Here is a 13,811-nt window from a genome sequence, read left to right on the forward strand (position 1 = left end):
TCCATTCTTCTTCATCACGATGACTATGGGCGATACCCAGTCTATGTGTTCAATTTCGTAAATGAATCCTGCTCTCATCAGCTTATCAATCTCCTCTTTGATAACATGAGCATGTTTTGGATTCATAGGGTACGGTCGCTGCTTGACTGGTGTTGCGTCTGGCGTCATGGGTATGTTTTGGGTCACGACACTTGGATCTACCCCCTTAAGCTCTTCTAAGAACCAGGCGAGCACGTCTATGTACTCTCGCAAGAGAGCGACAAGACTCGTTTCTTCTTCCTCAGTCAAGTCATCGGTAATGAAGACTGGTTGGGGTGTTTCCCCTTCCTGGGCTAGGTTCACCTCCTTGACCTTGGCTAGTCCCTCGATTGGTTCGCTCGTTTGCCCTTGTTGGCGCTTGGAACCTAATAGAACTACTACCCCATCCCCTTTTTTGAATTTCGTAAATTGTTTAGGGAGGTCATGCTCCCTGGGTTGTTTTGCCTTTTTCTACCTTAATCGTCTGCGCCTCAAGTGGAGGGGTAGGTCCCCCTTGGTGCATCTAGCCATGGGTGGCCTAGGGATTTCTGGATCACTATCCGAACTAACCTTCGACTCAAAGTCCAACTCCCCGTCTCCTTACTAGAAGAGGTGGTCTCCCCTGGTGGGCGCAGTTCGGACGGTGACTCTGTCCTAAGCACTAATGTCGCTCCTGGCTGGGCTAGGCCTGCTTGCTCAAGGTCTATGGCTCCTACATGTTCCAACCAGGCTTGATCACATTCCATGCACATGACTCCTCACTCTATCCTAAAGATACTCTTTTTCTGCGTCTTGGAGTCTGCTCGCATTTGCTCTATTTCTTGTCCTTCAGTGTCGTATTCCATGGTATCTAGCTCACCCTCACTTTCGTCACTGAAGGATTGGCAGTCTTTGTATTCGTCAATAGAGTCCTCTTCGTCAGACAGCTCGTCGTCTCCTAGGGCTTGGTATATCTCTTGTCATTGGTCAGGAACTAGGGCCCAGTTATACATGAGGTTTAAGTCATGCACTCTGGTCCATTGCCACTTAGATTCATCTAAGAGATCCTGAATTGGTTTGAAGTTTGCAGCTGGATTTCCAGCTAGCTTGTCCGTTGTATTCTAGTATCTCTTGGAGTTCCCTTTTGTTGATTGGGACCTGGAAGTTGACAGGCTTAGGTTTCCCACGAAGGGTTCCTGCCATCATGCAGACTGGTACGGAGGGTGTGTCGTTAGACTTGCTGATTGTTTTGATGGCTTGCTCATATGCCTCATGATCTGAGAACAACAGGTCGATTGTAGCAAGGACATGCATCCAATCTCGCTCATCATCTAGGCATGGGATATACTTGGTCAAGGGCCCATAGGACTTCTTGACCTGGGTGTCACCCTTGAGCATAGCAGAGATGGCATCTAAGTCGACTGGTGAGGTCTTCCAGGTGTCCATCTCTATTCTCACGATATCTATTCTATTGCCAAGAAAGGTCAAGCCGTTACCCCAATCTTCGATGACTCTAGCGTTGCGCATCCAAGGTCGGCCTAATAGGATATCATAGTCCACTCCCTTCATGACTATAAAGTCCGCAGAGAATTGGACACCTGACTGATCAATTCTTAAGCACCCTGAATGGCTTGACTCTCATACCGTTTGCTAATGTGACATTAAACCTAGCAGTTTCGACAGGCGGTTTTCCCCAAGTCTGAAGCACCGCATGGCTAAGCACACTAACCCCCACTCCCATGTCCACGATTCCCTTTCTCGTTGTATCGCCTAGGGCTAGAACCGGTAAGACCGCATGCATCTCGAAACCTTCCCAGAAGGCATTGACATGTAAGGATTTAGGCATAGAGTGCAGCGTCAAACTCGGTATTTGCGTCTCTGCATCATGGTCATGAGGGTCTACCATGACCTGCTCTCATGACCGTTCAACCCACTGCTTAAGATCTTGCCATAGGGTGAGATGCTGCCTAAGTAGATCTCCCAGGCTAAGTGTTACAGGGGTAGTCACCAACGTGGATAGGAGATCATTGGGTGCTCTCGTCTTTCTCCTAACCTAGATTGTCCTGGCCAATGGTCGTGGCTGATCTGCGGTCCTATAGCATCAAGGCTTGGCCTTAGCGGCACTGCTTGTGGTGCAGTTGCTTCTCCCGACCTTGGTTGAGGAGGTGAGGTTGGCGTGCTTATGCTGGAGAGGTCATCGATCTCGTCCTCTATGATGGGCTCAGCGTCTTTTAGATGCTCTTGAGCCTCCTTCACTCATTCCTTCACTTTTTCTATGGCCTCTAACTGTCGCTTCGAATGCGGGTATTCCCCTACCTTATTAGCACTTCCCTTTTCGGCCGTCTTAGGGACTGAAGTCTCTGCCTCTGCGTTAGAGACCTTCTTTCTAGCAGAGGCAGAGTTGTAGCGCTCTCTATTTTTAGTGCGATTTTAGCTTCCGACCTCTTCTTCTTCCACCTGCGACTTTTCTTCCCCATCGAAGTTGCGTCAAGGTTGCTAGGTCCTGGTAGTGATATGCCGGCCTGCTTTGTCTGGGCACGGGTCATGACCTGTAATGGGATAGGTGTCGCCTCCCCATCGAGGTTCTCGATACTATACACCCCCAATGGGACAGATGGTGCATTAGCTGAGCTAGAAGACGGCTTTCGCTTTGGGCAATCGACGAAGAGATGAGTGATTCTACACTCAGTACACCTTTGGCCAGCCTTGTCTCTGTTTTGCTGCTCCCTTTCAGGGCAGCGTGATGAGACATGACCTGGGTGACCACAAGTCCAACAGGTGATTGGATCCTGCGTCTGTTCTCCTAGGCCTCTACCTTGTCCTCTTCCTAACGCCATCACGGGAATGGGGAGATAATCCATGAGGACAGCGTTGCCCTCATTGTCATGCGAGACGTAAGGGCATATGTAAGTTTCTTTCTCATTTGGTTCTTCCACATAGTAGATTGGAGCATCACTTGGTGGATAGGTCACGTAAGGATCAGGTGGTCTGGGTATGCCAGTAGGGTTTATCTCTATCCTAGAAACAACTGGCTTAATGTCGTTAGGCGCAGGAAGGGCCAATGGGGCTCCCCTTCCGAAGAATGGCTGTGGCCTGTTCGCTAGGTAAGGCTGGCCATAGGGTTGCGAGTACGGAAGTCTTCTTGGTAATCTACAATGCGCGACGTCATGACCGAACCTACCGAAGTTAGCACAAGGTCTTGACCTAGGGTCTTGACACTCAGCTGGCAAGTGGTTTCCGCCATAGTACACGCATTGGACGTGTGGGCGCGTTGGTCGTCTCAACATGTCTTGCAACTTGGCTAACTTCATCTTTACATCACCCAAGTCTTGGTTCGTCTTAGTGGCCTTTTCCTTATCTTGGGATGATGGGACTGATCGCTCACTAGAGGCTGACGCTCTCTCTGAGCCTCGCAAGTTGGTCTCTTCTAGGTTCGAGCTCTTGGAGCTCTGCTCTTTCAGCCGATCATCGACTCTGATGGCTTCCTTAAACACTCTAGCCAGCGCATCTCGTTGCAAGCTCGAATTTCCTGCCAAAGCCTTATATAACTCCTCGTCTCGAATTCCGCTAATGAATACAGTCGAAACTGCTCTTTCAATTGGTCGCTCGTTCATAGGGATTCTCTTGAAGAGACTCCTCACGTGGGTCACGTAGTCGCGAATGTCCTCCTTCTCTTTCTGCTTAACGTTCATCAAGCAGAAAGAGACTCCTCACGTGGGTCACGTAGTCGTGAATATCCTCCTTCTCTTTCTGCTTGATGTTCATCAAGCGTACTAGCAGATTATCGGAGTATCTAGGCTCGGCAAATCTCTTAATGAAGAGATCCTTGAGGCCACTAAAGTTGGCTTGTTCTGCGACATCTAGGCTTGTATATCAAGTCCTTCCCTTGTCACCTAAGTAGAGCCCAAACGCTTGAGAGCATTGAGTCAGGTCGTTGAGGCCGTTGGCTTCGCAGACTTGCTCGAACTACTCTACAAAGCTATATGGATCTTCGTGGGGTTGGTATTTGTTGAGTTGCTTGGCAACAATAGGGATTTTAGACTGGCTCTTTGAGCCTTGGTTCGCTCCTAATGCTGCGAGCAGCGATGTCGCTAGTGCCGCGGCACTTTGCTCTGCTGCTGTGTTATTTAACAGTTGCTTCATGAAAAACTCACTCAACGTCAAGTCTCCTTCTAGGGCTCTCTCGTGATCTGTTTGGTTTCTACCTGCTAAGTTCAGCACTCGTTGTACCTCACGCAACTCTGTGCTTTGCCTTTGGTTCCTAGCCTGCTGGTCCCTATTGTATTCGACTATGCTTCGCAAAGCCTTGTAAGCTAGTTTTCTCTCTTCCTCTAGGCCTGCGATGATAACGTCTGCCGTCCTGCCGTGGTGCTCGTACTAGGCGTGTGCATCGTAGCTGCTAACCAGCTCTGCTGAATAGCCTCCGGGAAGACGTTCAAGTTGAGTTCCTCATTAGACCTATGGTCTGAGCCTTCTTCTGCCATAGTCATATTGTCGTACTCCCCCAAGCTGTTGATCAGGTTGAGTAGATTTGTCAAATCCACGTCTTTGCCATCCGCTTGGTCCTACTTCGCGCGTTGATGGTTTGTCTACGTCTTGGGTCCTCTCCTATTGGTGGGTTCCTTGAGTGGTTTATCTGAGTGAGTTTCTTCAGTTATTGAATACAATTCTCAATTTATGGTCACTCAGTGTGTGTGTCGCTTCTCGTGCACTTGTGCTCAATCAGGCTTTCAATTTTCGTAAGTGCATTCAAGTGTAGAAATTCAAGGTGAGTGTAGTAAACAATCTCGAAGTATCTTACACACTCTCGCTTTATTTCGGGCCTGATAGGCTTGTTGTAGCCGCCTTGACAGGGTTCAGGATTTTTCTAATATGTTGTCTCGTTTGTTTTTTGCCAATTAGGTTTTAACTAGTCAGCGCCTTGCGTCTAGGTCTATGGGTCTCGCTGCTAACCAAACTGATCCCTACGATTTCCTCTATTCCGTGTGCTAGAATCAAGTTCTGAGCGTCAGGACTTTCAACCGTTTGTGCTGTTGAGCTCTAGCCGGGTCAGGTCAAATTTCTGAGAATTTGATAAAAATTTTCACTTGGCCCAGCTGGTCCGAATTGTAGGGTCCGAGTGAGTCACTCGGACGGGCTGAGATGCATGGGCCGAGGACCGAATTCGTGACTCGGACAGGGTAGACTCGGACAGGCCGGGGTGCAAACTCAGACAAAGTCACTCGGACAGGTTGGCTTGGACGTGCCGAATGGTCAATTCAGACGAGGTCACTTGAACGGCGGGCCAAGGGCCGAATGTGACATGTGGCTGAGGGCCGAATCCTATGGCTCGGACGGTTTGGCTCGGACGGGCAGGGCCGAGGGCCGAATTAGTCGATAGTCCAAATGGTCAACTCGGACGGACCGAGTAGGTCTGGGCCGAGGGCCGATTAGGATTTCGGGCCGAGTGGATCGAACGAAAGAGGGTCGAGGGCCGATTCTGGGACTTGGCCCAGAAGCGACCACTTGGACAAGTCGAATGCGACGCGACGACGACAGAGCGAGAGGTCGATTTTACTCGATTCTTGCGATTTAATCAATCATAACAAGCATAAACCTCCAAATCCTATCTAGGGGGATAAGAGAAGGAATTCATATACCTGAATAGAGCTGTAGGCTCATCGATGATGCAATTGGATCAAATCGTGCAATGGCTCTCTCTCTCTCTCTCTCTCTCTCTCTCTCTCTCTCTCTCTCTCTCTCTCTCTCTCTCTCTCTCTCACTGAACTGGTCACAAATGAGCTCTCCCTTGGCCTCTTGGCTCTTATGCCCCTTCCCGAGTATGGTGTTGATGCCTCCAATCACTCACTTGCTGATCTTAGGCATCACAAGCGAGCTTTTTACCATTTTTTGCACGATTTTTATCATGTTTTACCCTGTTTTGCAACAGTAAATCCTACCCTTCTCTGATGCGATTTCCTAATCCTAACCTATGCTAAATGCAACAAAAATCGAAAGCAAAAAACTAAAATAATTTCTCCATGTTTCCCAATCATCAAACAAACAAAATGTCCCAAAATACTTACTTGTTTTAAGAATCAAAAATACCCAAACTTCCTACCTATCTCAAGCTCCGTTTCGGGGATGAATCCCTTACTTCGATGCTCAATATGAGGCACGCAAGTGCTCAAGCTTAAATCTATTGGTCCTGGCAATCGAATCAAAATGTAGTGGGAGCTTTCGCTCAACCACCAAGACCCACGGACCGCTTATTACTTCAAGCGTTTCAGGTGAGCTCTAATGGCTCTCTCACCTAGCCGACGCGCCGTCGATCCTATGAGTATAGTGAGCTTACCTTGATGCCGATACGAGTTGCCTCCTCTCTCGCACACCCCGGTAGCTCCACGATCCTAGATGCGAGCTCAAGCATCCTCAAGCCTCCTCCATCCCCAAGCTCCATCCTCCATAGCCGCATGCAAGAGAAGGGAGAAGAGAAGAGAAGAAGAGAAGAGGAGATGGTGAAGAGCTTCACCCTCTTGATCCCTCACTCTCATACACTCACTCCCTCACACTCTCATACTCCCTCTCTCAAGAGCACACACAAGCAAGAAGATGAGGAGAGAAGAAGAGAAGAAGAAGAGAGTTCTTGTTAGCCACACACCAAAGAATAAGCTCTCATTCACTTTTTGAACTTTATATATACAAACCCTAAAATCCCATGGGTACCTATCCCTGTTTTACATGACCAGCCATTGTGGCAAGGTCCTTTTTCCATTTCTCTCTTCTAGCCTTATGCCTCTAGCCTACACGCGTCTAATATTTTACAATTGACACAGGAGGGAGCTTGGAGCTCTCTTACAAGAGTTTTCCAAGTTCTTTGAGGCGCCTTTCATTTAAAATTGCGCTTTTTGCCCCAGCTTAGCTTTGGAGGTCGCCTGCGTGTCTTTGCTCTTTTTCCTTCTTTTTTTTTGCTTTTCCCTTTCTTTTTCCACCATCTCGACTTAGGGTTAATAAGAGGTGAAGCACCCAAGAGCACATATTAACAAAAGCAATGGAGACTTGAGAACACAGAGAGATAGAACTAAATCTTATTCTTCTTTCTTTCTTTTTCTTCACAAAAGAAAAACTAAGTCTACAACATGAATGAAAGTACCAGAATGTATGTACACACAGTCACTAAGTGTGAACTTGCAAAGGAAAGAAAAGTGGCACCATGAATGTGCCACAACCAAGGGTGGATTACATGGGTGTAGTCTGGCTATAGAATCAATAACGTATCCTCATGTCAGTCACCTAACATGCTGATGAATAATATCTTGTCACAATTTTGATTCACTGTCAGCTTGGAGATAGGCTATATTGGAGGAAAGTGATGAGGCTTGGATGGCCTCAACCTCATATTGCTTATTGTGGGTCTCCATAATCACTCACAACGATGACATTTCACCTCACCGAGTTTATTAAACTTGCCTTCCGGTCCGGAAGCACTCGCCATGCTATAGAAGTTCGCCATTCACAACTCCGGAATAGGTAGCACTCTGGCAATCAAAAGAGGAAACCCGCAGGAGTGAGGGGGGGAGAAAGGAAAAGAGGGAGGGAAAAAAGAGAAGAAACAAACACAAAACAAGAAAAGGTTGGGCCAACCACCACTCACTCAAGTTACAACTTAAATGTAATTTCAAAGACGCATCGTCTCACACCGTAGCTGCTGGCCGCCAACCATTAGGCAGGAGCGCCCTTGGGGCCATGCTAACTAGTTGGAGTGGATACGAAGAGCTGGCAAGCCAATTCTACCTTCCTATTTTGAAAAGGAATTGAATTTATGTGAGCTGCTTGGACGTCAGTGCCTTGCTTGCAGGAGCTACAATTTGACTTGAAGGCAGCTGGGAGGCTAGAAAGGAAAGGCTTATAAAGAGACCAGTAGAAGCCTAATAGAGCATAGAGGGAGAAGAGAGAGAGAGAGCTTGAGCGTATGAAGAGAAGAGTAGAAGCCTGTGGAGTATAGATCAGAGGCTGTTAGTATCGGATAGTCAGAGTCGATTCCCCACTCCGAGAGAGAGAGAGAGAGAGAGCGAGCTGCGAACCATGGCATCCTACTGGCACCCCTGCCTTGCCCACCTCATCATCCTCCCTTTGATCCTCCTCTTTGTCTCTGATCAATCTTGCCAGCTTGCTTCTGCCAAGACTAGATACTTCCATTTCACTGTACGTTGCATTTTGATTTTGACAACAGCTCTCCTACTGATCTCTCCGTTGTAATGTAACTGTCTCCTCCTTAATCGACAGGTAGAGTTGAGGTAATCCATTGTTTATTGCTGAACAGATCCAGTTTGCGAGCGTCACACGTCTCTGAACAGATCCAGTTTGCGAATCAAATCCAACCCTACGTAGTACGCAGTAAAGCCACTGGCTCACTTTCACCCAATGTGTACAAACTCCTTTTTTTGTTTTTTCTTGTGTGGCTCCCCCAATTCCACAATCTCTGCAGTGCCCACTTGCAAGCTTATTACTGATGTCCGTCTGCATTTGGATTTTAACTCTGGTAGCAATGTGCATTTGGTGAAAGATCAGCTTTGGAGTCGGCTTTTGAGACCGTAATAATCATGAACCTCATCTCTTTTCTCTGCATTCGACTGTGACAGTGTGTGATTGTGTGTTTTACTAGGCATGGAGTCAGGCAGGTACTGTCTTCATGGGCTGACGGGCCGGCCTATATCACACAATGCCCAATCCAACCAGGCCACTCTTATGTCCACCGCTTCCAAGTCGTCGGACAGCGGGGCACCCTCTTTTGGCATGCCCATTTCAGCTGGCTTAGAGCTACTGTCCATGGTGCCTTCATCATCCTTCCCAAGCACAACGCACCTTTTCCTTTCCCCAAACCACACAAGGAGATGGAACCCCTCATCCTAGGTAACATGTATCCACCATTAACGCTACAGCACTTATAACAGTTCTTTTTGATGCATTTACCTTGAGTCAATGTTCTTCAGGTGAGTGGTGGAATGCAAATGTGGAGGACATTATTGCCCAAGCCTTAGCAACGGGAGGCACTTACAATATCTCCGATGCCGTCACCATCAATGGGCAGCCTGGAAGCTTATACAACTGCTCAGCCCAAGGTAAGAGGCTTATGTATGACTGCTGCGGCCAGCAGAGGTTGAGGATGGATTACGATCTACTTGAGCTAGTAAACTTCAGCAGTCGTGGTTTTAGTAAGCATTATGGTAATGAGCAGGATCCCATTGAGAACTTGATCAAGCTGTTCCCTCAATCGCATAACTCTTCGTGGGCTATGCATGGATTGCAGGCACTGCGGTGTACAATGTGACCCGGGGGGAGACATACCTTCTACGAATAATCAATGCGGCCGTGAACTTCCAGTTCTACTTTGCCATAGCCAACCACACCATGACAGTGGTGGAGGTGGACGCAGAGTACACAGAGCCCTTGCCAACGGACATGATCATAATAGCCCCGGGGCAGACGACGAACGTGCTGATAAAGGCCAACGGCTCCGTATCCAACTACTACATGGCGGCTTCTGTGTACTCTCCCCCAAACATCAGTATGGTGCCATTTCCTCAGACCCCCACAACTGCCATACTCCATTACAAAGGGGCAGAGCCTGCCTCGTTCCTGCTGCAATCGGACACATCAAACAAGAGCACGCCCCCTTCGTCGGCCTTGCCTAGCTTCCCTCTGGCCAACGACTCCACCTTCCAGGTGAACTTCACCCAGAGCCTGAGAGGGCTGAACTTCTCTCGAGGGTACTACTACTATGATGTGCCCAAGGCGGTGGACATCGACCTGCTCCACACTGTGGGATATGCCCTTCAGCCCTGCAACAATGCCACCAGTACAGGAAGCGCCGCCGACTCGTGCCAAGGACCCAATGGCACCATCTTCAGATCATCCATGAGCAACATCACCTTTGTCAACCCTCCAAGACTGTCCCTAATTCAGGTGATCGGGGTGTTGCAAGTGACAACTGCGAGTAAATATTTAAATCATGCCGGGGACACTAGAAGAGCAGGAGTAGGATTGACACTAGAGTTTGCAGGGCAACATGAATGCTGTTGATTAATGCGGAACCCCATAGACACAGAGACAGAGAGAGAGAAAGAGAGAGAGAGAGAGAGAGAGAGAGAGAGAACTGCGAGCGCAGTTAGCGTCATCTATCTATTTAGGAGAGACTTGCCACAAAGACTACCTCTGATGATGATGATGATGGCGACGATGGAGCACCTCCATTGCAGCGGCCCACAGTACCAACAAGCAACTGATCGCAACAAGGTCCTCTGTCTCTGCAGGGCCTCACACGCGCGCACACACACACACACACTCTCTCTCTCTCTCTCTCTCTCTCTCTCAGCGCCTAGAACTTAGAAAAGTCTGGCCATATCTAAAGTCTAGCCTAATCACTTGTGTGCCGTGGCAAATGGCAATGTGGCTAATGAGCCTTCCGAAAGTTTGAAAAGGCGCGTGTCCTCCGGTGGATCCCCATGAAACACGGGCGCTTCTCCTCCTAAATTCTTATTTTAAAAACGAGGACCGGCCAAGAATTTAGCTTATCCCCACAACAAAGTACATATTTACATGTTATATTTGTGTGTGTGTGTGTGTGTGTGCACGTGCAGGTGCATGCATGGGGGTGGGGTTGTGTATGTAAATATGTATGTATGTTGCATGCTGCTTGGTAGATGTATCTCTCATTCCGTCAGTCGATTGAATGCAATGGCAGGCCTACTATGACCACATAAACAGAGTGTACACCTCGGATTTCCCAGATGTCCCAATGTTCCAGTACAATTACATTGGTGTTAATCCGGCAGACAAGGCAGCATTGCCAGGGACAAGGGTGAGGGTGATCCCATTCAACAGCTCCATTCAGGTGTGTTACTTTGTTGGAGACAATACCCGATGGAGGGGGGTGGTGTTTATTAACCGTATAATGATAACTACTAGCTTTTTTTAAAAAAACCATGACTTTATCCGTGAATATGAGCCACTTAAAATGGTTCTCCTCGGAATTCAGGTCGTTTACCAGAACACAGCCATGCTCTTTTTTGAGTCACATCCCATCCACCTTCACGGCCAAAGCTTCTATGTGGTGGGCACTGGCATTGGCACCTTTAACCCCGCGACCGATCCAACCAACTTCAACCTTGTCAACCCCCACTCTCGCAACACCGTAGCTATCTACCTCGGTGGCTGGGCAGCTATCCGATGGCAGGCAATGAACCCAGGTAAACATAGCATGTGCTCTCACAAACCTTCATTATCCCTATGTTGCCTTGTTCCACTCAATAAAATGCCTAAATTTCTACTCAATTTCCTACCGCTTTTTATGTACCTTTTTGGTTAGGTTTGCTTGGTAAATAGTCAAACTATTTGGGTTAGCCTTACCAAGGAAGAGTTATCCGCAAACAACTTGCAAACTCTGATCTTCTCCCTAGGTTAAGGTTGCCCCTCAAAGCTATCCTTGGGGGTAGTTTAGGGAGTGCCCTGGTTAGATTCTCATTCAAAATCTATAGCTTAACCAAAATCTACAATGGGATGTGCAATAAGTTAAGTACAACATTATTCAAATCATATTACTAAACCTTTAAATCTAACACCAAGATCTACTTCCATGTCATATGAAGGCTTATTCCTTATACCGAACGTCTGGTTACATAGGATCACTAGGCTCGCTTTCAACTTGTATTGCTAAAACACCATCTTCATTGCATTTGCTTGTAACGTACTTGGCGATGCAGGACATCATCTTCACTAACGTGTTGTTTTGTGGTTTGATCAGGAGTATGGTTTGTGCATTGTCATTTTGACATACATCAATCATGGGGCATGGACATGGTCTTCATCACCCTTAATGGTGTGGGACCTTCCCAAACTTTACCACCACCGCCCAGTGATTTACCACAGTGTTAGTGGTTATGCAAGATTTAGATTTTCTTGAGGCCACATTTCCTCATATTGGAGATTTTGTATTGAGGCAATTACATTTAGTAATTATTTCATATGATTTTTGACAAACAGTTAATGTGAAGAGCAAATACATTTTTTGCATTGTCTTACATTCATATAATGTGTTTGTCTTGCTTGTGGATGTTCTACACCCATTCAAAATCTCTATAATGTAAGCAAGATTTCACTAAACCTAACTTATTCAACCAATAGGAAGCTATACATGCCTTGTTTGACGTCTAATGTGTGTGTGTGTGTGTGTGTGTGTGTGTGTGTGTGTGTGTGTGTGTGTGTGTGTGTGTGTGTGTGTGTGTGTGTCAGTCAAAAGATCATGCATTCAATTAGCAACAAGACAAAGTAAAACACAAACAAAATTGATGAGGACAGATAGAAAGCAACTCAATAACACATGAAGATCATAGAGAGATCACATAAGGCTTGCCCCGAAGTAAGGCACTAAGAATATTGGTGACTAGTCTCCAACTAAGTTTTAGTGAAAAATGAGTATAATGCAAAATTAATGGCAATGGGTGCCAAATAGGGTTTATTTTATATAGGTTATAAATGGTGGGTGGGGGACTTTAAGAGGGTCACAAGGATAGTCACATTGATGAGACCCACGATGACTAAGTACAAGCACCTCACTAGAGAAACCCCAATATCACTTTATAAAATAGCATGCATAATTGTAACTCTCCCTCTTCATATTTGAGAAATTCTATGAGTAAGAAGAGATAATAATGATACAAAGAAGTTAAGAAACTAGGGGAAGTATGGATGCCACATTCGTGCACATAGATGAGATGTGCCTTAAGGATGGAGCAAATAAAATACTCAAATACGAAGCATGGAATGAAGAAAAACTTGCCACAAGGCATAGCTCTCCAACATCTAGGGTAGTCCAAGAAAGAGTTGCTCAATGCTCCAAGAAGAACATCCAATAGTCTTCAACTATATGCATCATTTAGAATGTCACACAATGTTGAAGTGGAATTGGTTCTCAAGCCATTGATTATAGTAGGGACTAGACTCATGAAGTACCTCCCAAGAACTAGTGTTGGATTCTTGTGAGGAAGTGAAACCAAAAGGACACCCAAGATACACTAATCACAAATCACTCCTCCTCAAGGTGAATGTCAAATATTTATAGGGGAGATTGTTGGCTTCCTCCCTCTCAAGCACCAATTACCATAGTTCCCCTTGACTGATTGACTTCAACGTGCATTAACAACTCCTCAACCCCTCCACCAAAGGTACACCAACAATGGCAATAAGTATCTCATGAGAGAGACTTAAAGCGAATGCAGCTTAATACTCAAGAGGAGGCATAGGCTATCCATGGTGAAGAATTCTCCATGCCCCAAACATCTCGAGTAGTGTACTTGAAATAAAACTAAAAAGATGCTCATGCACAAGCCAAGAAGCTAATATGAATGTGCAATAAGGATTCCAAAGCACAATTCAAATCATACTACTAAACCTTTAAATCTAACACTAAGATCTACTTCCATTTCATATGAAGGCCTATTCCTTTTACCAAACACTTGATTACATAGGATCACTAGGCTCACTTTCAACTACTCAAGCTACTTGTTGTCTTCTTGTTTGACCCGCCTAATTGGGCATGCTTTTTGCATTGTGTTTCTAATTCTGGAGCCTTGATGCCCTTTGAAAATCTTCAAGTTCAAGGTGGCAACAATCTCATAATCTTCTAAGGGGGGTGGATGTGGGGTATTTATACTTCATATAATCACACACATGAACATGTCTCTTTCTATACCTAAAAGGTATTACAATTATATGGTGGCCTTGAGAGTGGTCTTGTCTTTCCAATGGATTTTCCACAAGTACTTCTAGTGTGTCTA

The 13,811-nt window shown here is 46.4% G+C and overlaps 1 protein-coding gene across 1 annotated transcript; it reads left to right on the plus strand.

Moving 5' to 3' along the window:
• Window positions 1-7,883: 7,883 nt before the first annotated feature.
• On the plus strand, window positions 7,884-11,996 carry LOC148018554 (laccase-4-like). Its single transcript, XM_087661959.1, has 6 exons — window positions 7,884-8,570; window positions 8,642-8,889; window positions 8,970-9,098; window positions 9,287-9,942; window positions 10,721-10,870; window positions 11,780-11,996. The coding sequence occupies exons 1-6, from the start codon at window positions 8,401-8,403 to the stop codon at window positions 11,936-11,938; spliced, it is 1,512 nt and encodes a 503-aa protein (XP_087518085.1). The 5' UTR covers window positions 7,884-8,400; the 3' UTR covers window positions 11,939-11,996.
• The last annotated feature ends 1,815 nt before the right edge of the window (window positions 11,997-13,811 follow it).

The sequence above is a fragment of the Lygodium microphyllum genome, chromosome 21 (assembly GCF_053477565.2).
Source record: "Lygodium microphyllum isolate KBCC chromosome 21, Lygodium_microphyllum_v1.1.10, whole genome shotgun sequence".
NCBI lineage: Eukaryota > Viridiplantae > Streptophyta > Polypodiopsida > Schizaeales > Lygodiaceae > Lygodium > Lygodium microphyllum.

Excerpts from the sequence above, each read along its gene's own strand:
- LOC148018554 (XM_087661959.1), top strand. The coding sequence starts at position 8,401 with ATGTGTACAAACTCCTTTTTTTGTTTTTTCTTGTGTGGCTCCCCCAAT. Across the intron at positions 8,890-8,969 it reads GATGGAACCCCTCATCCTAG|GTGAGTGGTGGAATGCAAAT; the intron begins GTAACATGTATC and ends AATGTTCTTCAG. Across the intron at positions 10,871-11,779 it reads CATTCAACAGCTCCATTCAG|GAGTATGGTTTGTGCATTGT; the intron begins GTGTGTTACTTT and ends TGGTTTGATCAG.